Raw genomic sequence first — 25,283 nt, 5'->3', positions numbered from 1 at the left:
CAGATAAGGAAATCTAGGCCCAGACAAGGAAAATTAATTTGTCTAGACAGGCTAACTTCATATGTTTTGAAGCCAAGATTTGAACTCATGTCTTTTGTTAGCTGGCTGGGGCAGTGTGTAGAGCATTGAGTCTGGAGTCAGGAATATCTGAATTCAAATCCAACATCAAACATAAATTAGCTGTGTGAGTCAGTTAATACTGCTTGCCTCACTTTCCTCATTTGTAAAATGACTGGAGAAGGAAATGGCAACTCATTCCAGTATTTGCCAAGAAAACCCCAAATGGGATCATAAAGAGTCAGACATGATTGAAAAATGATTGAACAACAATTTCTGACTATAGTTGTATGTTCATTCTATAATGTCTGACTTTTGAAGGAAGGAACTTTTTTGAAGTTTTGGAATTACTAGGATGAGGGGGAGCATGAGGTTTCTGGTTTTGATAAGTTTTTGAGAATATTAAGTCAACAAGAATAAACATTTATTATTCATAACAGCAATAGTAATAGTTAGCATTTATATAGCCCCCAATGTGCCAAACACTATACAAATTCTGTCTCACTTGATCCTTGTAACAACCTTAGGTACTATTAGCATCCCCATTCTACAGTTGGGGAAACTGAGGCAGGCAAAAGTGAGGTGACTTGTTCAAGTTCACATAGCTAGTAACTACCTGAGGTGAGATTTGACTTCAAGACTTCCTCACTTCCAGCCCAATACTCTATCTACTGGGCCACTCAGATTCCCCACTTACTAGGTACTGTGCTAAGGACTAGGAATACAAAGAAAGGCAAAAACATGGACTATGCCCTCAAGGAGCTCAGATTCTACTAGGGGAGACGATGAGTAACAACTAGATAAATTTAAGATTTATACAGTGGAAGTGGGAATTACTCTAGGAAGGGAATGGTCTATTTGAACTGAGTCTTAAAGGAAGCCAGGGGAAAGAAAAAATGGAAATGGAAAGCTAGAATATTCCAGGCATGGGGGGCAGCTTTCACAAGGTATGGAGACAGGAGATGGTGTGGCAGTTAGAAGTAGGTTAGCATTGCTGGAATATAGAGTTTGTGGAAGAGAAGAAAAGTTAAGGAACCTGGAAAGATAGGAAGGGGGGGCATTAAAAGCTTTAAATGCCAAAGAGAGGAGTTTATGTTTGATTCTGCAGGTAATAGGGAATCACTAAGTTCATGGAATAGAGAGAGAGGGAGATAGGTCATTTTTATAGAAAAATCACTGTGGTAGTTGAGCAAAAGTTAGTAAGTGTCAAGTGTCTGAAATCAGATTTGAATTCTGGTCCTCCTGACTCGATCCACCTAGCTGCCTGAACAAAGGGATTGATTAGGGAGTAAATTTAAGAGAAGAGGCAAGGAGAACCAGTTGGGAGCCTCTTGTTACAGCCCAAGCAAGAGGGGTTAAAGGCCTGAAGTAAGGCTGTGACTGAGTTGAGGGAAAGGAACATATCAGAGAGATATGAAAATACAAATGATCTGCTTAATTTCTGGTTGTGCTTAATTCCTAGATACAAATCCTAGAAAATGTTTCAAAGAAGAGCAATCACTGTGAACTCTCTGGTTAAAAAAGGGCTGTCACGAGAAAGTGGGATGTGAGATAGCTCTTGTGTAGGATTTGTATAGGCAGTAAGAGGGATTGGGGAAGGGCATTCCTAAGGCCAGTATTGAGAGGGGTTTTACTACTCCTCCCTCTTCACATGGATGGAGCTGGGAATCTAACCTAGGACTGCTTGATTGGAAAGCTGTTCCAGCATGCCTCAACCTGTTGTTTGCCTCAGGTTTGCCCTAAGCTGTCCCAACTCTGCTACATCCTGGCAAAGGGGAGCCTACAGGCAGAACTGGAGAAAGCCAAAGGGGGAAGGTGGGAAAGGAAGGAAAACTGGTTGAGGGGCCAAGGGATTCCACTTATACCTTCCTCCTCCTCTTCCCTTCTTTCATATCTCCCTTTCTGAGAACTGAGGTACAGTGTGGGGGAGGGAGAGGTAGCAGGAAGCCCAAAGCTATAGAACTATCTAGTGAAACTAGGCTTATGCTGGGAGTCAGGAACTGAAAAAGCTGAGACCATGAATCAAGAGATCTGAGTTACAGTCCCTAACTTTCACTTACCCTTCTGTTCCTCAGTTTCTTCCATTGAAAAGAGAGAAGTGATTAGTTTAAGGTCAGTCAGACACTGTCAGTGTCAGAACATGGACTAGGACTTCGTTCTTGACTCACGATCTAGATTGTTTTCTGTTATACCAGGCTGCCTTCTCCCCAGGAACTTTCATGGTCACTGAGAGAACATTTTAAAAATGACTCATGAATGTTCATACCGAGCTCTGGATCTGCTTCTTCCCTTCTCTGTCACTGCCACATGCTTCCTACTGCTGCCAGAATAATCTTCATATATTTGGCCATGTCACTTCTCCTTAAAAAGCTTCAGCAATTCCCTGATGAAATTCGATCTCATTTGCCTGATATTCAAGGATCTCCATAATCTGACACAAACCTCATTTTCTAATCTTATTTCATTTATTCCCCTTAGTGTAAGGTAGAGACATAAGGTAGAGACACTAGGTGCCCCAGTGGATGGAGCACTGAACTTGGAGTCAGCAAATTCTGGGTTCAAACCCAGCCTCAGATGCAAGCTACCTGGGTGACTCTGGACTTAACTTCTGTCTATCTCTGTTTCTTCTTTTGTAAAATGGAGTAATAATAACAGCTACCTCCCAGGATGGCTGTGAGAATCAAATGAGATAATATTTGTGAAGTGCTCTGCAAACCTTAAAATTTTTCTATAAATGCTAGTGTTTTATAAATGAAAATTTCAAACTGGAAAACTTTGACTGCTCTTGAATGCTTTTGTCCCTCTTTTTCAGATTGTTCTTTATGCTTGAAATTTCCACCTACCTGATCTTTATTTGTTAAACTCTTATCCATCCCTTAAAATTCAATTCCAGTGTCACCTCCTGCAAGATTCTCCATTTGATTCCCCCAAGTAGAAACAAACTTGCCCCATACACCTCAGCACATTGTTTTGTGACTATCTTATGCTAATTCTGAGTTTACTAATAAAAATTATCAATCACTCTGTACCATCCAATATCTCTGCTTGATGAAACTTTGATTCCCTTTTGAGAATCTGCTACTATATTATCTCCTGTGGGAAACTGTTTCATCTCTATCAAGTACAGTAGTATACACAAAAGATAATGATTTCTAGGCTATCCTTAGCTCTTAATATCCTATTTTCATTTTCTAAGGACTTTAGTTATTCAGTATCCTAAAGGTAATTGGCACAGGCAACCAGGTGGTACAATGGAAAAAGCTCTGGCCCTGGAGTCAGGAAGACTCATCTTCCTGAGTTCAAATCTGGCCAGCTGTATGACTCTGAGCAAGTCACTTAACCCTGTTTGCCTTATATTCATCCATAAAATGAATTGGAGAAAGAAATGGACAACCACTCTATTATCTTTGCCAAGAAACCCCCAAAATGGAGTCATGAAGAATTGGACGTGACTGAAATGACTGGATAACACAAAACTGATTGACAGCTCTGACATTCTATTGTTCTATACTACTGAAGAATGTGTGTGGGGATAAGATCCTGCTAGATTAGCTTTATCTCTAGGGAAGGCAGGTGCAGTGGATCCCTAACTATTCAAGTAGCAGTGAGTAGCAAACCTAGAATAATGTTCTTACCTTCCTACCTTTCGGCCGCGTTTAGTTGTCTTCTAGACTCTTTTGGGTCAGGTGGAACTCCACCCCCTCCTCCCACCCTCATAACATCAGCCTGCTAGTGTGCTATTGTTATGATGCTCAGCTATGATTTTGGCTTGGGATGATGCATGAGATGGTAGCAGCCTATAGAACCAGCTGAGAGGCAGCTTACCCCTCTCAATCCCTGCTGGAGCTGATTAGTTCATATTTGACTCAGAGAATAGACTTCCTTGATCCACTTATTAAAGTGGTGCTGGTGGCCAGGGAAGTTCATGGATAATAGATAGAGCTCAAAGGAAACTTGGAAGCTAATAGTCCAACTACTTCATTTTAGAGTTATCAGGAGGAAAACCTAGAAAGTTGAGTGAGTTATCTAAGTTCACACAGATAAGAAAGGGAAGAGTCAGGATTCCTTGTCTAAAAATTTGTTGTAATTTCCACTGAAGTTGCTGTGGAGATAGCCTGGGATAGTGGTTAGAGCTTTATATTGGAAGTCAAGACACTTGGATTCTAGTCCATGCTTTGCCAATAATAAGGTGAGTGACCTAGTATAATGTAAACTTTGGAGTCAGAGGACCCAGGTAAAATTTGACCTTAGGAGGATCAAGCAATCTCTCAGGTCCTCAGTTTTCTCATCTGTGAAATGGTTAGTTGTTGTCTTTAATTCTTGAAAAGAACCAGAATGACATCACTATGTTAAAGTTGAGTTACAGTGTGTCTGACTGTGGCTAATCAGACCCATAGGAGCACAAATGCTCTGCCACAGATCGGACACAAATAGTCCCTATGAACACTGAGGGTGGCTATTCTAATTTTGCACATCTTAAGTTTCTTGTGAGCTAATTAAAATCTGCTTTGCTCATAGAGCCCAACACCTTCTCCAGTAAGGGCATGCCATGCTTGGGTGGTCCTGTGCCAGTGTTTCCTATGTGATACAATTTATTCTAAAATTCTTGAGATACCTTAAAAGAATACTTTTAAAAGAATGTCCTAATATCACTTTTCTGACCACCAACGTTTATTAAACATATTCTGTTCCAGGCATTGTGTTAAGCACTGTAAGATCCCTCAAGGATCTTACAATCTAATGGAGAAGACACCATGTAAACAAATATTTAAAAAGCAAGATAATAGAGGATAAGTAATAAATAATTAACAGAGGGAAGTCACCAGAATTAAGGCGGGAAAAGCTCCCTGTAGGAGGTGGGAATTTTAGTTGGGATTTAAAAGAAATTAGGGAGGTCTGTAGTCATTGATGAAAAGGGAGAGTATTAAAGATATGGAGGAGAGCTGGAGTTCAGAGACAGAATGTCTAGTTCATGCAACAGCCAGGAGATCAATGTCACTTGATCAAAAAGTATGTGTCAGGGAATAAGATAGAAGAAGATTGTAAAGGCAGCAGGCGGCATAGTTATGAAGGGCTTTGAATACAAAACAGAGAATTTTGTATTTGTTCTTAGAGACAATAGGAAACCACTGGAATTTATAGTGTGTGTGTGTGTGTGTGTGTGTGAGAGAGAGAGAGAGAGAGAGAGAGAGAGAGAGAGAGAGAGAGAGGGAGAGGGAGAGGGAGAGGGAGAGAGAGAGGGAGAGGGGGAGGGAGAGGGAGAAGGGGAAGGGGAGGGGGAGAGGGAGAGGGAGAAGGAAGGAAGCAGGGAGGGAGAGAGATGATTAGAATTTTAAGAAAATTTACTTTATTCAAGGTAATTCCAATAGACTTGTGATGAAAGCTTTGTTCACATCCAGAGAGAACTATGGATACTGAATGTGGATCAAAGCATACCATTTTCACCTTTGTTATTGTTTGTTTAGCATTTTTCCCTTTTTTCCTTTTGATCTGATTTTCCTTGGGCAGCATGATGAACACGGAAATATGTTTAAAAGAATTGCACATGAGTAACTTATATCAGATTGCTTGCTGTTTTAGGGAAGGAGGAGGGAGAGAGAGAAAAAATTGTAATAAGATTTTGCAAAAGTGAATATTGAAAACTCTTTGCATAAATTTAGATAAGTAAAGTATTATTAAAAAATAAAAAGAAAATATTTTTAATGCCTCAATAGAGGATTTATTGAAGTGGGGAGAGACTTGAGGCAGGCAGACCCACCAGCAGCTACTGCAATAGTCAGGAGTTAGATGAGGGTCTATAGCAGAGTAGTGGCAGTGTCAGAGGCAATATTCAAAAGTTATTGCAAAGGTGATATCAACGACTTGTACAAAACTTATAGAGTAACCTGAGGTATTGAGAAGTTAAATGATGTTTATGGCCATTCTGTTCTTATATGTCAAAAGTAAGACTGAACCCAGGCCTTCCCAGTTCTGGTGCTTGCTTTTTATCAGATATACTGCCTTTCATGTAAATATTATTCTTTTTTTTTTCCTGAGGCAATTGGGGTTAAGTGACTTGCCTAGGGTCACACAGTCAGGAAGTATTAAGTGTCTGAGGTCAAATTTGAACCCAGCTCCTCCTGACTTCAGGGCTGGTGCTCTATTTACTACACTAAATACTATTCTACCAGTTTTATTGAAAAGAAAACTGAGCCTGAGGAGGTGAAAAAAGGTGAAGAATTAAAGGTAAGAACTAGTAATGTGAGCTTATTGCTGGCTCAAGAAGAAGGAATTTTTTTTTTTCTTTTCAGTGACATTTCCCATTATTACCAGGCCAATATTTGAACTGATTAGGGGGGCAGAGTTCTATCCCATTGACTTAGGTGCCATTCCATTCTCTGAGTGTTTTTCACCCCTTCCTTGAGGTGTGAATGAGATCATGTCTGTTACCTTTCTGAACCCATTTGAAAGGAAAGAGTGAGATGAATAGAAATTATTCTCATAATTTTAATATCGTCTCAAGTCACAGCATGAGTTTTGCCTTTGATAATTGTGTGGAAGCAAGAGCAGAAAAGGAAATGTTGCCTGGACTTCTAGGTGTTTGGGGCTCGGGAAGCGGAGTAAGCCTGGGGAGAGTCTAGGAAGAGGAACATTTTATGTTGTGTGTTCTAAGGACAATTCCTACTCTGACACTGTGTTGGAAGGTACCTTTCTGCTGCGTTCTAAGATCCTTTCCAACTCTTTAATATCCTATGATCTGAAAGAGCATAATATAATTCTCATTGAGAATGTGGTTTGGTTAGTGATCATTAATCCCCATTTTTCTTGAGTTTTGCTATACAGTTTCCCTCCTCTATGCTCAACTCAAATTTCCCTTTTGTGACTAATTTTGCTCTTCAAGACTGTCATTCTGGCCGAATAAATTGTGGTATGTGATTGTAATGGAATATTAATGAGCTATAAGAAATGATGAAAAGGATGCTCTCAGAAAACCTGGAAAGACTGTCATGATCTGATGCAAAGTTACATGTACTATGTACAAAATCACAGTAATAAAAACAGATGATCAGCTGTGAATGATTTGTTATTTTCAGCAATATGGTGATTCAAGAAAACTAAGAAAAAAAAGACTGTCATTTTAATATTATTTCATCAGGGTAAAAGTTATTTGTGTGTGTGTGTGTGTGTGTGTGTGTGTGTGTGTGTGTGTGTTTGTAGGGAAGTATTATAAAGAAGAAAGGACAGCACATGTGTTTATCTCTAGTATGAGCCTTCCCTCATGATATCTGGATGGCTCTTAGCAATCTGATTGTTTCATGCTCAGGATCATCTAGCACACCTGGGATATCACTGTCACTGCCAGAGTGAATCCTCCATTTCCCTGAGAGCCTCTGGCTCAAAACATATTCCACCTTCATCTGAAAGACTAGAGAGGACTTCTCTTTTTGCTATACCCCCTCTGCTTTCAGACCCTTGCCATAGGTAACCCTAATAAAAACAGACCTTATCTTTGGCAACTTGAGAAAAGAAGTTTTCTAGCTTTCCTCTTCTGCCTCTGAAAACCTAAAACAATCAACTAGGGCAGGATTATGAGTCTGAGATGGGAGAAGAGCTTCCTAGAGTTCAAAAGATAAAAGAATATGTGGGTAGAACTGAATCACAATATTCTTGAATACAAAATGGAGAAATGTAAGCTAGACACATATTTAGTGAGTATAGAACTAACTAAAAAGTCAAATTGGAACATTATTAATTAATGGATGGATGTCAACCTGGGAGAGAGAATAACAACCACAGGACTCTCTGTACTTGGCTCAGTGTTGGTCAACATTTTCATCAATGCCTTAGATGAAGGCATAGATAGGTACTTCTCAGATCTCCAGTGACAAGAAGCTCAGTGAGTTAGCTAAAGCCTTGAATGATGGGATTAGGATCCTCAAAGGCCTCAAAGGATTTGTAACAATGAGCCAATTATAAGAACATGAAATTTAATTAAGGATAAATTCTAAGTACTTGGGTCCCTAAAATTAATTGTACAAGATAGAAGAGGCATACTTACAAAGAAGTTCACATAAAAGAGACATGGGAGTTTTATTGGCTGCAATCTTAAAATGAGTCAGTAGTGAGAAATGGCAGCCAAAAAGGGTGGTAAGGATCTTAGGCTGCATTAGTAAAAATTTCATATCTGGTGTGAGACAAATTGATAGCCCCACTGACCTCTGCCCTTGATTCAATCTCAGTACAGTGTTTAGTTTTGGATATCATATTTTCATTGACAAGCCGCAGTAAAAGAGTGTGATGTTCAGAATGATGAGAGGACTAAAACTTCTCAAGAGAATACAAGTATTTTTCATTATTAGTTCTATTGGAATTGCTTTGAATCACTATATTATTAAGAGAAGCCAAGACCATCACAGTTGTTCATCACATAATCTTGTTAGTATAAACATTGTTCTCTTGGTTCTGCTTGCTTCTTCACTCAGCATCAGTTCTGAAATCAACCTGCTCATCATTTCTTTTAGAACAATACTATTCCATTGCATCCATATACCATAACTTATTCAGCCATCCTCCCACTGGTGGGCATCTATTCAGTTTTCAGTTCCTTGCCATTACAAAAAGAACTGCTACAAATATTTTTATACATGGTTCCTTTTTCTTCTTTTGTGATCTCTTTGGGATATAGACCTAATACTGACACTGGTAAATCAAAGGTTATGCAGATTTTTGTAGTCCTTTGGGCATAGTTCCAAATTGCTCTCCAGAATAGTTGGATCATTTCACAACTCCACCAACAATGCATGTGTCCCAGTTTTCTCACATCGCTCTAACATTTAGCATTATCTTTTCCTGTCATCTTAGCCAATCTGAGAGGTGTGAAGTGGTACCTCAGAGTTGCTTTGGAATGATTTTCTTTCTAATATCATTTATATTCATTTTGTTTATGCAAAAACTTGTTTATTTAATTTATTCAGAATCATTTTCATCTATTTTATTTTCTATGAGTCTCTCTAATTCTTGTCTGAACATGAATTCTACCTCTATCCATAAATCTGAATGTAATTTCTTCCTTGTTCCTCTAATATGCTTATGATTATATAATGCTTTACATATGGAATGGTGTTTGAGTTTCACAATACATTGCCCCTGTTACTATCCCAATTTTGCAAATGAGGAAATTGAGTGAAGCTTAGAGAAGTCCAAGGTTACTTAGTTTGTAAATATCTGAGACAAGAGTAAAATCCTGACTTTAGGTCCAATACTACTTGTGATCACATAATCATTCAATCTAACTTATGGGTTTGAGAATTCTCTCTACATTTGATGCTATAATTCCAATAAACTTGTGATGGAGAGAACCATCTGCATTCAGAGAGAGGTCTATGGGGACTGAATGTGGATCACAACATAGTATTTTCATTTTTTGTTGTTGTCGTTTGCTTGCTTTTTTTTATCCTTTTGATCTGATATTTCTTATGCAACATAACGAATATGGAAATATGTTTAGAAGAATTGAACACGTTTAACCTATATTGGAAGGAAGAGGTGGGGAGGAAAAGAGGAAAATTTGAAACATGGTTTTGCAGGGGTGAATGTTGAAAACTCTTTGCATGTATTTTGAAAAAATAAAAAGCTATTATTACATTTGATGCTATACTGCACTTTGTGAACTTTGTCTTACTGTTTATTTGCTGGAAACAAACAAACCCCAAAACAAATGTATTAATTAGATGATGATGGTATTATATAGTTCTAAGTCAGAAAAAGTCAAAAAAATTTGGTTTCAGTTTGGGCTCAGACACTTATCAGCTGCAAAATCTCGGGCAAATCCTTAACTTTTTTGAAGTTCAGTTTCTTATTTAAAATGGCACATAGTAAACACTATATAAATTTTAGTTATTATTATTATTATACTGAATGACATATGCATTCTTGAAACTTCCCACAGTCATTTCTGATTCTCTTGTCTGGCAGAATAAGTCAAATCCCTTTTCACATGTGATCATAGTAGTATTGTACTTGAAGCCAGGAATATTTTAATTTGTCTTATCTCAGATATTTACAAATTAGGTAACCTTGGACTTCTCTGAGTTTACGCAATCTCCTCATTTTAATATTTGTACTCCTCACCTCATGGGAGTTGTGCGACTCTAGGAGGAGAGAGAAGCTGATGACTTTGTGTTGTTCTCTCTTACTTAAATCCAATTTACTTGAAAGTCAGAAGGTCACCCTTATGAGATCATTGGTCCTCTAAAAGAGTGAAGGACAGTCACAACAATTCCCTTATCCTGTGAGAAAGCTCTAAAATATTCTATAAATGTAAGGTATTATTGTGATTCAGTCTTTCATTCTAGTTAAAATGCATACTCATTTCTCCTACTTCTGTTAGAAACTATTCCTAGTTATCCACACCTCAATGTGATTGACTTTAGGATCTTTTTTTTTTTTTTTTTTTTTGGAAAATAGTGTTTGTTGGATAAAAGAGAGGGCATAGCAGACTATAACATTTTTACTATTGAGGCAACTGAGTGGAGGCAACTTCCACCAAAGAGGGGAAGGACTTCTTTGGGGCAACTTCTAAATTTCATATAAAGGGGAAAGAGCTACAGAAAGGATGCTAAGAACATCAAAGAAGAGCCTTACTTCTCTTAAGACTTTGTTAGATATAGTCTAATATTAAGAATATCTTCCAATCTTTTGGTCAGAATAGAAGACCTGTCTAATATAAGCAAAGAACTCAAGAGCTGTCAATAGTTCCATTCTTTTTTTTTAATTTATTTTTTATTTTTAAAATTATTATTATAGCTTTTTATTTACAAGATATATGCATGGGTAATTTTTCAGCATTGACAGTTGCAAATCCTTTTGTTCCAACTTTTTCCCTTCTTCCCTCCATCCCTTCCCCCAGATGTCAGGTTGACCAATACATGTTAAATATGTTAAAGTATAAGTTAAATACAATATATGTATACATGTCCAAACAGTTATTTTGCTGTATAAAAAGAGTCAGACTTTGAAATAGTGTACAATTAGCCTGTGAAGGAAATAAAAAATGCAGGTGGACAAAAATAGAGGGATTGGTAATTCTATGTAGTGGTTCATAGTCATCTCCTAGAGTTCTGTCCCTGGGTGTAGCTGGTTTAGTTCATTACTGCTCTATTGGAACTGATTTGGTTCATTTCTTTGTTGAAGAAGTAATTCCATTCTTAAGAATCATAGTTGATTTCCCTCCTTAGGTGTTTCCCCAGAATCATTGTACTCCCTTTCTCCAACATTCTGTCTTAGGAAAATGTGGCCTTCAGTTTCAATGGTCTTGTGATGGAGAGAACCACCTGTACCTAGAGAGAGGTTTGTGGAGACTGAGTGTAGATCACAACATGGTATTCTCACTTTTTTGTTGTTGTTTGCTTGTATTTTGTTTTCTTTCTCATTTTTTCCCTTTTTGATCTGATTTTTCTTGTGTAGAATGATAATTGTGGAAACGTGTATAGAAAAATTGCAGATGTTTAACATACATTGGATTGCTTTTGTCTAGGGAAGGGGGTGGAGGGAAGGGAGGGAGAAAAAATTGGAACAGGGTTTTGCAAGCATGAGTGTTGAAAATCATCCATACATATGTTTTGAAAATAAAAGACTTTAAAAAAAAAATAAAAAAAAAATAAAGGAAATCCAAGTACGACATGAAGGAAGGGATTTCATCCAGTGGAGGAACAATGTATATCCTCAGTCTAACTATAAAAAATAGCTATTGATCCTGAGTGTCTGAGGCAATGTATCGATTCTCTTCTCCATATTTAGAAGGCCTCTGTAGTGGACCCACATAACCAGGTTCAATTTTGGAGCCTGACATATTAAACCCCTACTCCATTGTCTTAGGGATTTAAAGCTTAGGTTTCAGCTCATGTCTACATTGGGGGTGGTATATGTAAGATAGAATAAAATGATACTTAATGTACAATTTGAATCAGATATGGGACAGATATTTATTTCCTACATACCAAGACATGCTAAAAGATACAAAAGACATCACACGTTGACAGAATGACTTAAAATTGGATTTAGTAACTTGACATAACTACTTTTATAATCTACTTAAAGGCTATTTAATCTCATTTAAACATAAAGCAGTTTGAAGTACTGCTGACTAGGCAGTTTACATTTCACATCGCCATTCTGTGTTCTTTCTCCTTCAAAGTCCATGTCTTTGGCTAAGGTAGACCAAAGGATTGGCCTCTTCCTCTTGTTGGCAATTGTTTTTTCTGATGCAGAAACTTACCTTGTTACTAGTGAGCTCAACTCATTGGACCCACAATCTCTGGACATCTGGAACTCATAAGGTCACCAGCGTCATGCATGGGACAAGGGAAGATGAGGTGACCTCTCAGATTTTCAGCACTATGCCAAAATGACAAGTCTGTTTAGTGCTAGACCACCAGATGGCCAGAAGCAGCCAAGAAGTTTGTCCTCAGGCAGTTGAACCCCAAAGAACTCAAGGGCCAAGTCACACATGTGTTCAGCAGAAAATAGTTGGAATATGCTCCATACAGCCCACATTATATGACTTTGTGGATTACGTGAGCAATGGCTAAGAGATGGAAGAGGAAGAATGGGATGATGAGCAACCCAATTTTATTAGAGCATAAAGTTTCTATGTTGTTAATTCATATTTCCATAACTTTCAAGTTAACAACATTCTTTTCAATAATCTTGTGAGGCTTTGAGTAGTGTAAACATGATTTTTTTTCCCCTGGAGCAATGTCCTTTGACTTTACAGATAAAGAAACTGAAGCTCAGAGAGAAAAACTGATTTACTCCTGGTGATACAAATAACAACAGATTTGGAGTTTACATTCAAGTCTTTGCACTCCAAGTCCAGTAGTATTTCTAATATACCATATTTGGATCTTTTTTAAGGGAAAAGGAGATGATAGGAACAGGAGATTGGAGACACATTATAGAGTTTTGAATGTCAGGAAGAGGTCACTTATTAAGCCATTATCTGTCAGTGATATTTCAGTGTGAATGAATTTATCAACTTTTTTCCTAAAGCAAGATTCATTAGTGGCTGGGTGGGAGAGAGTGTAGGAAACATCTGGACCTTTGGGTTAGCACGAATGAGAGAAGAGGCCACAGAAATGGAAATCTAAGGTTGTCGAAGGCTCCTTCACCCTGACTGAAGGAGGGGAAGTATACCTTTTCCTGGCCTATCCAGTTGGGGAGCAAGGCCAGTATTGCATTTTTTTGTACTTCAGCTACTTTCATGACAGTGTCACCGAGCCTCAAATATCTTATCTCGTTGATACTATAGCCTGGGAAACTTGGAGGAACCCAGGTTTCAGGAACCCCTAAGTGTCTGATCTTAGTGACTGTATGGGTGGCCTTGGGCAAGCCATCAGAATCATAGTTTCCTTATCTGTGAAATGGGCAAAGAAGGTCAGATGTTTCCCAGAGGTATTGTGTGGGTTAGTAATTAATGCCTGAGAATTAGGAATCTCTGAGTAGAGAGGAAAGGCTGTTATTACTGATGAATCTGAGAATGACCTAGCTGTTCCTTGGCATTTATGTGAGTGATGGATAAAAATGTCTTTGTTCAGACCAATATTCATTTTCTAAAACATTTGATCAGAACATTGTATTTGGAGTCTTCTGACTGGTTTCAAATCCTGGCTCCACCTTTTACTGCTTGTGACCTTAAAAAGTTATTCAATTAATTTGGGCCTCCATTTCTTTCTCTGTAGAGTAAGAGACTGGATCAGATATTTTTAAGGTCCCTTCTAGTGCTAGCTCACTTCTATCATCCTATATCCCTTCTAACAGACTTAACAGGCCTAGTGTTCTGACAGGGACTGAAGGATGTGCAGTGGAGAATATTGTAGGACAGTTTATGTATATATCTGTCTATGTTTACTGCCTGAGAATTACCATGAGAAACAAACACATTCAACTAAATTTTTTTTAATTGATTGAGATGCTATATTCAATCAAACATTTATTTGCTAAACAAATAGAGGCCAAAAAGGATCTTTTGAAGACAAAGAGAAGCTGCAGTAGAAAGCATCAGAAATTGGGACATTGGGACTTGAGTACTGACTCTGTCACTTAAGGTCACTCTGGTCACTAAAGTCCATCTATAAAATAGGGGGGTTAGATTAGTGTTTTTCAATCTCCAAATCTAGAATTCTTTGAATATACTTCCACATACTTACATGTGAATATTTTTAAAGCCTACAGCTACACGTTTTTATATAGATGTACATTGACATATATGCATATGGTCATATAAAACACCTCCACACATGTGCATACACAAATACTTACAAACCTACATAAAGGTAAACGTGTTAATCTACGCTCATCTTTCTTTTGGGGTCTAAAAAGCAAACTGAGCCTTAGGCACAACCTTGACAAGCTTTTTCGTGTTGCTATGCCAGGCAGGCTTTGCCTCCCTGTGTTGTTAGTGGCTGTGGTGGCCATTTGCCAACTTCATTTCTGGCCATAGGGCACTAGTCTGGCTCCATCCCTTGCCCAAGGGTCAGATAAGCCTAGAGCTCCCTTAGGCTTCCTGCTCTGATACCTTCTAATCATGGAGGACTAGTGGGCCCATGTGTTATAGAGTCAGAGGTATACCCCTTTGCCTACTAACAATGGCCCTAGACATAGTTATTAAAGGGGAGTACATAAATATTCACAGATGCAGGCTTATATGTACACTAAGCTCTGCAGTCCCAAGCACTGGGTCTTGCCCCCTCCCATCTTCTACTGAGCCCTTCACATTGTCCCCGCCTTTCTACATCCCCATCCTGGTAAGAACTGCTCAGAAAAGCGGTTTGCTGCAGCAGCAACTGGAAGGCTGAGCCTGTTGGAGCCTGCCCCATACGGCTGCTGACCTGGGTGAGTGGGAAGATTTCCTGCATACCAAGGAGGTAAAGAACTCTAGAAGCAGCTGAACGTGGCTCAAGTTCCATCCTGAGCTGGGGACCGTGTGCCTAAGACTTTGAGGAGCAGAGGGATGGTGCCCAAAGGCTGAGGACCTCATTCCCCCAAACCTGATGAATGGAAAAGCATCTCCTGCCATCATTCCATGAGATGTAGTGGTAACTCCAATTGGGAGGCTTCTCCTGCCCTGGTACCTAGAGATTAGCCACTGCTGCTGTGAGTTGAGTTTGGGCCATGCAGGAGGTGTAATGATATAGACTTTGTCCCTTTGTGGGTTTTCAGAGGAGTTAATATGGGGTGGCAGTGGTGGTACGTAGTTGAGGGGCAGGGGAAGATTCATATAAGACATACAGCTATGCCACAGGCTCTAGAGCTTCTTTGAAGGCCTCTCTCTATCCTGACGCCCACCCCTATTCTCTATGTATGTTCTTGGGGAGATGGTCACTGTCAGCAGCCTCCTGGAACTGAGGCTCCCTAGTGTCTCTGCCCTGAAAGTTTAACTCTTCCTGATCTCTGAAGACAAGAGGCACCTGGAGAAACAAGTCCTTCCTGTTTTACCCAGGAATGCATTTAACACCTGGAAGGCCACTCTGTGCCAACCTGGATAAATGTCAGACCGTACTCAGAAGCAGCACCCACTCTGGGATTCCCATTGAAAATGCCCCGGGAGAAGCTGCCCCAGGCATATTTAGCCCTATTCTCACACTCATTGCCAAGGACTGGAGACCTAGATCCTAATCTTGGTTCTGTCACTTACTGGTTGTGTGACCTTGGCCAGATAATAACAATGGCACCTTATACTGGGATACTTTGTCAAAATAATTTTGTTATCACATTTGATTCTCACAGCAACTCTGCAAGGTTGGTGGGGCAGATATTTTTATTTCCTTTTTACAGATGAGGCCTTAGGTACTCAGACTGTGATTTATCACAGATTTCAGAGAGGAATCAACAGATCCAGGACTAGAATTCCTGGTCGGATGCTCCTTACAATTATAATGAAGGAAAGAATCTCAGAGATTTAGATGTGGGGGACATATAAGTAAGATAGAGTCTCTGTCCCTGAATGCTTTTCAACCCAGGATTAGATGTAGTGTTGCCTGGGGACAGGAGCAGGATAGCTTCCAAATTTCCCAGCCCCAGAATTATGCCTTGTTCATGTGTGCCAGGTTTCCCTTAAGACTTTGATTTTATTTGGGGAATAGATTTAAGTGGCATTGTTCAGGAATTTAGTTCCACAGATATTAATTAAATGCTCACCATATGCCAAGCCTCTTCTAGACAGCAGGAGATCCAAAGGGTTTGTTTTATTTTGTTTTTAAAGCTCAACTACTACCTAGTTGCTTCCTGTATTTTTTTTCCTTTTAAAATTAAATTTAATTTTTTAGGTTATACATGTACATTCATTTTTTACATGTTTCCATATGAATCAGGTCAAGAAAAAAAATCAGAACAAAAGGGGAAAAGAAATTAAAAATGAGAAAAAAGCGAAGGAAAAAAAAAAAGGTGAAAATAGTATGCATTGATCCACATCTCAACCTGGCCTCTCTTTGGATACAGATGGCATTTTTCCAGTTGATTGGGATTGTCTTGGAACATTAAATTGAGAAGAATCTATCATAGTTGATCATCATAAAATCTTGTTGTTGCTGTGTACAATGTTTCTCTGATTCTGTTTTTTTCCCTGAGGCAATTGAGGTTAAATGATTTGCCCAGGATCACACAGTTAGGAAGGGTTAAGTGTCTAAAACAAGATTTGAACTCAGGTCCTCCTGATTTCAAAGCTGGTGCCACCTAGCTAATCCTGGTTCTGTTTATTTTACTCAACAGTTCATGTAAATCTTTGCAGGCTTTTCTAAAATCAGCCTATTCCTAGTTTTTGTTTTTTTTAATAGAACACCAATATTCCATTACTTTCATATACCATAACTTAATCAGAGGTTTCTCAGTTGATGGACATCTCCTCATTTTCCAATTCTTTGCCACAGTTGCTTATTAGATTATACAGGAGAAATGTTATCTTCACAAATAAATATAATACCAAGTAGAAAGTGACGGGAGGGAAAAAAGAAGGATTCAGATAAAGGGTGTTTAGATGATCTGAGGAAGAGGAGAACACTTTTAATTGGGGTGATCAGGGAAAGTTTCCTGGAGGAAGTGGCACTTTGAGTTGAACCTTGGAGGAAAAGATTAATTTCAGCAGTTGAAGATGAAGGCAGGCAATTTAAGCATCTTCATGCTTTAAGTATATCCACACAGAAGCATATGAGAGTATATGCACAGGATTGTAGCCTCAGGTTGAAAGGAGTTCGGAAGACTTTAATTCAACTCCTTCATTTTACAAAGATGGGGAAACACACTCAGAGAAGCAGGGACACTTGCCCAAAATCATATAATGATTAAGTGACAGAATCCTTACTCAAATTCAGGTCTCTTCAATCCTGTTTCTTTCCTGTGTTTTTTCCCTTTCATGCATCCTTACTAGCCTCTGATAATGTAGCATCCAGCTTCTTAAACCATAGTCTAGACCCCAGATGAGGTCTTATAACCGAATATAGGGATAAGAAAATTGTGAATTGTTGTCAGTAAATGTTTGATTTGTATGCTTGTTTTATATACCATTTCTTAGGTATGTAAATTTCTTGGGCAAAAAGGGATCCAGTGGAAAAACTTTAAGAAGCCCCTAGTTAGCAAATAAATGTTTGCTTGAATGTAACATCTCAACTCATTAAAAACTGAGATGTTGTTGTTGTTGAATACAGTTGTTTCTCATGGTTATTCTTCTCTACAAAGTCAAAGAAGCAGGATATTGCAGGACAAGACTAAGAAACACCTGGTAGTGCACTTGAGCAGAGAATAAGTTCATGAAGAGTACTTGGGAGATAAATTTGAACAGGTGGATGAAAAGTAGATTGTGGAGGGTTTTGAATGGTAAACCGTAGATTTTATATTTTATTCGGTAGACAGCAGAGCCAAATTGTTCACAAGGAATTTGTAGTGACAGATATTGTCTATAACATTTTTCTTTCTCTTGATTGCCCTTAATTTCATGCTAATTCTTTTTCCCATTGGGGCTCTTTCCCATTGACTTATATCTATTTCTGTTTCCACTCAGGTGATATCTCACAATGGCCATCATAGTGTTGGCTTTTGTACTTCTCCTACTTCACTGCTTGTCCTGTGAGAGGCTCCAGGAAAGTCCCAGTCTATCATCCATTCATTTCACCCAGCCCATATACAATGGCACCATCTATGAGAATTCAGCTCCCAAGACCTATGTGGAGACTCTTGGCAAGATGGGTATCTACTTGGCAGAACCCCAGATGGTGGTGAGATACCGCATTGTCTCAGGAGATCTGGCTAATGTATTTAAAACAGAGGAGCATGTAGTGGGCAGTTTCTGCTTTCTGAGGATAAGGACCAAAAGTGGCAACACAGCAATTCTGAACCGGGAGGTATGTGACAGCTACACACTTGTTATCCAAGCCACAGAACAGACTTTGGGGTATGAAGCTTCAACTCAAGTGCTGGTCCACATCTTAGATCAAAATGACTTAAAGCCATTGTTCTCTCCCCCATCTTATAAAGTTGCCATCCCTGAAGACACTCCTCTCAAAAGTGCCATCTGCATGGTAAGCGCCACTGATGCTGACCTTGGCCAGAATGCTGACTTCTATTATGCCTTCAATGCCCGGTCAGAGCTGTTCACAGTCCATCCCACCAGTGGTGTAGTGACTGTGACTCGAAAACTCAATGCTACCTGGAAGGGGAGACATGAGCTTCAGGTACTGGCTGTGGACCGCATGCGGAAAATCTCTGAGGGCAATGGCTTTGGCAACCTGGCCTCTCTGGTCATCCAGGTGGATCCCTCTCCCAAGAAGCCCCCAGCTATTTCTTCAGTCGTGGTGACAACACAGGATGAGACTGGGGACAATGCTTATGCTACACTCACGGTGGATGCGAATGGCTCAGAGGCTGGAGTTGAGGTGGTGAACATTGTAGATGGAGATCCAGGGAAACATTTCAAAGTAATCAAATCATATGGTGGGAGCAACAAGTTTACATTAGTAGCCATCAAAGATATTGATTGGTTGGAATATCGCCATGGATTCAATCTTAGTCTTCAGGCCAAAGGTGGAGGGAAACCACCTTTGTATTCCCAAATCAGAGGCATCCACTTACCTCCTTCCAAAATAGCCTCAGCCAGGTTTGAGAAGGCCACTTACAGAGTCCAGCTCAGTGAAATTTCTCCTCCAGGAACTTATGTTGTGGTAGTTAAAGTCACTCCAACCTTCCCAAGTTTGCAATACATTCTGAAGTCTACCTCAGAGAGCTCAGGGTTTAAGATTAATTCTCGAACTGGGTTGATAACCACTACAAGGTTGATGGATTACCATGATCGAGCCAGATACCAGCTTCATGTTGGAACTACTTTGGGCCAGACTTCCACTATTGTGGTCATTGACATCATTGACTGTAACAATCATGCTCCTGTCTTTTCTCAATCTTCTTACCATGGTACATTTGATGAAAATCTTCCCCCTGGGACCAGTGTCCTAACTGTTACTGCCACAGATCAAGACCATGGGGAGAATGGCTTTGTCACTTATTCTATCACTAGCCCAAGAATTGTCCCTTTCACCATAGATCCTTATTTGGGGGTCATCTCCACTTCCAAGCTGATGGACTATGAGCTCATGCAGAGACTTTATACTTTCCGGGTCTGGGCAACAGACTGGGGATCTCCATTCCGCCGGGAGAGTGAAGTATCCATTTCACTCATGCTCAACAATCTAAATGACAACCAACCAATGTTTGAGAATGCCAACTGTAATGGTACTGTCCCTTGGGACTTACGGGTGGGGGAGACAGTTGTGACCCTCTCAGCAATAGACATGGATGAACTTATGAATTTGAGGTATGAGATTGTATCTGGCAATGAGTTGGAGTATTTTGACCTGAACCATTTTTCTGGAGTGGTTTCTATCAAACGTTCCTTTAAAAACCTTCCTCCCGGTCAGCATTATTCTTTGGAAATCACTGCCTCAGATGGGGATAACTACGCCTTACCTACATCTTTGAATGTTACTGTCGTGGCCTCCGGCTCTTCAGTCCATGTGCAATGTGAAGAAACAGGTGTGCTGAAGCATCTCACGGAGACCATCATCCACTCTGTTGGGTCTCAGATCCAGGAACCTAGTTCTGAGGAGTTTACTTCCTTAAGCACATATCACATCAACCACTACACTCCTCAGTTTGAGGACCACTTCCCTCAGTCCATTGACATCTTGGAGGGAGTTCCCATCAATACTACTGTTGCACATCTGGCTGCTTTTGACCTTGACGCTGGCTTCAATGGAAAACTGGTTTATGTCCTTGCAGGGGGCAACGAAGAGAGTCGTTTTGATGTTGAATTGGAGACAGGACTGCTCAAGGTGGCTGCTCCCTTGGATCACGAGGCCACCAGTTTCTATATCCTCAATGTGACTGTTTATGACCTTGGCACTCCACAGAAATCATCCTGGAAACAGCTGGCAGTGAATGTTGGGGATGAGAATGATAACACTCCAAAATTCCCCGCTGGTGGATATCAGGTAGAAATCCGAGAGGATACTGAAATGGGGACCACAATTGCACAGCTAAAAGCAGAAGATGCTGACAAGGATGACAATGGGAGAGTCTGCTACACCCTGTTGAACCCCACAGATCAGTTTTCCCTTCATGCTCTCACTGGTGAGGTGGTGGTCACAGGACCTTTGGATAGGGAGTCACAGCCTCAATATGTGCTCAAGATAGAGGCACGAGACCAGGCAAACGTGGGTCCTCAGCTCTTTTCTGTCACAAACTTAGTGGTGACGCTAAGTGATGTCAATGACAATACTCCCCAATGTATCCCAGAACTGAGTCAAGTGAAGATCCCTGAGGATTTGCCCCTGGGGACTGTCCTAACCTTTCTGGAGGCCTTTGACCCAGACCTGGGCCCTGGGGGAGAAGTGAAGTATACATTGATGGATGATGCTCAGGGAACTTTTGGGCTGGATCCACTAACAGGAGCATTGAGCCTGGAACGGGAGCTGGACTTTGAAAAGAGAACCTGGTATAATTTGAGTCTGTGGGCTAGTGATGGTGGAAAACCCATAGCCCGTGGGGCATCTTGCCATGTACAAGTAACAGTTCTGGATGTGAATGAAAACTTGCATCCTCCTCACTTCGCCTCCTTTGTATACCAGGGCCAGGTGGAGGAGAACAGCCTCCCGGGGACACTAGTGCTGTCAGTAACTGCCCAGGATGTTGACCTTGGTCAGGATGGAGTCATCCAGTACTTCTTGCGTGATGGTACTGACCTTGCCACTTTCAGCATTGATCGGGACACAGGTAGGCATCACAATATAGTAGAAAAAACTCTGAATTGGAAGTTCTGGCATTGTCAGGTTACTTCCCCACGATTGTTGTGTGATCAAAAGTCCCTCCCACACTCTAATATTTTATGTTCTATATTTTAAGTTCCCTTTCAGCTCTGACATTGTCACATAAAGACTCTCCCAGATTCTTTGTTCCAATTCAAAGGTGCCTTTTAATCCTGACATTTTTTAAGTCTAAGGTTCCTTCCTAGCTTTGTGATTCCATGACAGCTAATGCAAGTCTAGGTCTCTAGTTGAAGGCTTTCACTTATTTCCTAGGAATGATCCAGACCATAATGCCTCTGGACCGAGAGTTCATTCCACACTACTGGCTGACGGTATTGGCTGTGGATCAGGGGTCTGTGCCCCTCTCCTCTGTAACTGAAGTTTATATTGAAGTCATGGATACTAATGACAATCCACCCCAGATGTCAAGGCCTGTCTACTACCCTTCAGTCAAAGAAGATGCTCCTATGAATACTTCTGTCCTTCAACTGGATGCCTGGGATCCAGACACTGTCTCCAAAGGGAAGCTGACATTCCATATCATCAGTGGAAATAATTTAGGATTCTTTGTCATTAACTCTTTGACAGGTAAGAATTCTAGGAATTTAGCCTTACATCTGCCAGCCTAGCTAAAATCTTTGGGATCCTCAGGATGGGCGTCCTCCCTGGAGCGGGTGAGATGATACGTTGCCTTGTTCTCCTTGGGAATTAAGAAAAATTAAATAACTTGCCTAAATTTAAATGGAAGTAAGGGACCAAACCCAGTGAATCAGACCGACCCTTCAGACTGACCCTTGCTTCAGACTGACCATGACCTTTTTCCTAGCCTGAGCTTAGGCCTTAGACCCAGACTAAGTCATAAAGTGTCCTTATACTGAATTGAAGATTGAGCCCTATCTCTTATCTCAGAATAAATCCTAATCCTTGATTCAGACTGAGCTCTAAACGCAGCCAAAGACTACCTCTCAGGCCTGGCCATTGGTAGTGCTCACATATGTTCTTAGTATGTTTTTATTATTCAGATTTGTCCAGTTCTTTGTGACCTCATGAACCATATTATACCAGGCCCTTCTATCCTCCACTATCTCTTGAAGCCTGTTCAAATTCATGTTTGTTGTTTTCATCACATTCTCTCCATTTCATTTTCTGCTATCCCCTTTTCATTTTGCCTTCCATCTTTCTCAGCATCAAAGTTCTTTACAGTGAGTACTGTCTTCTCATTACATGACCAAAGTATTTAAGTTTCCATTTCAGTCTTTGACATTCCATTGAAGAGCCTAAATTAGTTTCTTTAAGTATTGACTAATTTGATCTCTTTACTGTCTAAGGGGCTCAAAAGTCTTCTCCAGCACCAAAATTCAAAAACATTGATTGTGTTAAATTCTCACAGCCATAAATTACTACTGGAAATACCATGTTATCTCTGCTTGTTAGTATGCTGCCCAGATTTGCCATCACTTTCCTTCCAAGAAGCAAGCATCTTTTAATTTCATGGCAGCAATCACCATTTGCTATGTTCTTTGAGCCCAAAAATATAAAATCTGACATTGCTTCTATTTTTTTCCCTTTATTTGTCAGGGACTGATGTGACCAGTTGCCAAGATCTTATTTTTTTGATGTTAAGCTTCATGCCAGCTTTTACATGATCCCTTTTATCCTCAACAAGAGGCTTCTTAATTCTTAAGTTTCTGCCATCATAATGGTATCATCTGCATATGTGGGGCTATTAATATTTTTCCTGGCAAACTTAATTCCAGCTTTTGCTTCATTCAGCATGGTTTTTCATATGATATGTTCTGCATAGAAAGTGATATTGTTAGTACAGAATTAGATGAAAGAGTACAGATGGCTTAGTGTAACCTATCCTTGGTGTTAGAGACAACTCAGAACTTTGTGAGGTTGGTCATCATAGCAAGGATAGCAATGTGTATGGTTTTCTTCATTATCATGATCACCATCATCACTCATAAGTAATTCTTCAGCACTTTACAAAGTCCCCTTTCCCCAAAAAGTTCTATACAGGAAGGGTCAAAAATTTTATCCTTCATTTACAGATGAAGAAACTGAGGCTTATTGAAATGTGACCTGTCCAATTTTACTTGGTCAATAAGGGGCAAATCAGAAGATTATACCATAAGAGCATAAATTTACAGAAGGCAGGGAAGAGGTCACTCTATTCAATCTTCTCATTTCAAAGATGAGGAAACCAAAGCACATTGAGATTATTTTCCCTACCCATGAGTACACAGATAGTAAGTGACAGAGTCAAGATTTTTCTCTTATGTCATGCTACCTCTTAAAGGGAAGCACAACTTAGAAGTACTCCCTTCATTTTTTTCTAGTCACTCAGCTATTTCAGGGATCAAATTAATTTCCTTCTTTATGTCTTCCTCTAGAGCAAAGATGGGAAATCTTTTTTCTTCCAAGCACCATTTGAATATCTGTAACTAAATTTATATTAAGGACCATGCAAAATTATCAATTTAAAAATTCAAGCAGTGGAAGGCTGTTATGCCTAACTTTCAACTCAACATCTCCAGAGGCTGATTATACAAATAATATTGTTCCTTACCCCTGCTCTAGAGGAATCTGAGTAATATGAAAAGACTGATAGAAAGTGAGTAACCAATCTTTTTATCCTGGCAAAAAATATTTTAATTTTACTCAACTGGCAAAAGGAAGCCACTGGCAATTTGTAAGCAGAATAGTCATGTGAGTATGTGTGAGACAGATTACTCTAGCAGTCGTTTAAAAGATGAATTGAAAAGAGGTTGGTGGGAGAAAACCTTGAGAAAACAAGATCTATAAATGAGTTATTGCAATAGTTAAGGCAGATGTCAAAAAGGTCCCATGCCAGAATGATCGCTGGATCAATACAGGGGAGATCAGTGTTGAAGGTAACTTTAAAAATAGAAATACTATGATTAGTGACTACCTGTATATTAGATCTTTAAAAGAAGAAAGGATAACAAAAAACAGGTTTTGAACATGGGAGACCTGGTAAATAGTGCCACCATGAATAGAAATGAGAAAATTTGATAGGTGAGTTTTGGAAAGAAAAAATAATCAACTTATTTTGAGTCAAGCCCTTTGGGGTCTGCCAGGTATCTTGCCAATCTTGGACTATACCTCTTCTTGCTCTTGGGGGGAAGATTTCTCTTACCTGTGGAAATGGAGACAGTTCATCATTCTGCTTAGCTCCCTCCAGGGCCAGGTTCTATTTATTGTCAACAGTTCCTTGACAGGGATATTTGGCACAGCTCCCTGCAGGATAAAGGTGTTCCTGGTCTTCCTCTTTCTACCCAACTAAAGTGAGAAGAGGTATGTGTTTAAAAATGCAATAGAATCAGCCAGGTACAAAAAAACCCAACATACCACCAAAGAATAGAATTGTAAGATTCGTTGCCTACCCCTAGGGATAACATAAAGGAAAGTGTTCCCATCCATCTTTCCTATCATAGTAATGATTCAAAATCCTTTATTGACTATCCATCAAGCTTATGTCAAATACATACCATGTATAAGCTCTGTCCTCAGTTGTAAGGGGAATGTGAAGATCAGTTGGATATGGTTTCTTCCCTTGAGAAGCTCATGATCTAGGACAGGAGATCTTTACTTTTTTTTTTTTTACATTATGGATGTTTTTGTCAGTATGATGAAACCTATTCAGACCCTTCCTATAATGTTTTGTGTAAAATAAAATACGTATTACAAAGCATACTAATTATAATGTAGTGTATATATATATATATATATATATATATATATATATATATATATAAATTCACGGATCCCATGTTAAAAGAAACTTTGGTCTAGAAGGGAAGATACACTGTATAGAAAATAACCAAAATATAAGACAGTGAGCTAGAACATTTAGGCAGAGGAGATGAAGGGATAGAG

The 25,283-nt window shown here is 39.6% G+C and overlaps 1 protein-coding gene across 2 annotated transcripts in view; it reads left to right on the top strand.

Moving 5' to 3' along the window:
• The window catches only part of FAT2 (FAT atypical cadherin 2), a 109,239-nt gene that overhangs the window by 8,192 nt on the left and 75,764 nt on the right, over nt 1-25,283 (top strand). For both annotated transcript variants that reach the window (XM_031953557.1, XM_031953556.1), the window contains exons 2-3: nt 18,089-21,348; nt 21,654-21,968. In XM_031953557.1, coding sequence (XP_031809417.1) covers nt 18,102-21,348; nt 21,654-21,968 — 3,562 coding nt within the window. In that variant the 5' untranslated portion in view covers nt 18,089-18,101. The remainder of the gene's footprint in view (nt 1-18,088; nt 21,349-21,653; nt 21,969-25,283) is intronic.

The sequence above is a fragment of the Sarcophilus harrisii genome, chromosome 2 (assembly GCF_902635505.1).
Source record: "Sarcophilus harrisii chromosome 2, mSarHar1.11, whole genome shotgun sequence".
In the NCBI taxonomy this organism is placed as follows: Eukaryota; Metazoa; Chordata; class Mammalia; order Dasyuromorphia; family Dasyuridae; genus Sarcophilus; species Sarcophilus harrisii.
This window is presented reverse-complemented; position numbering and strand designations above follow the sequence as displayed.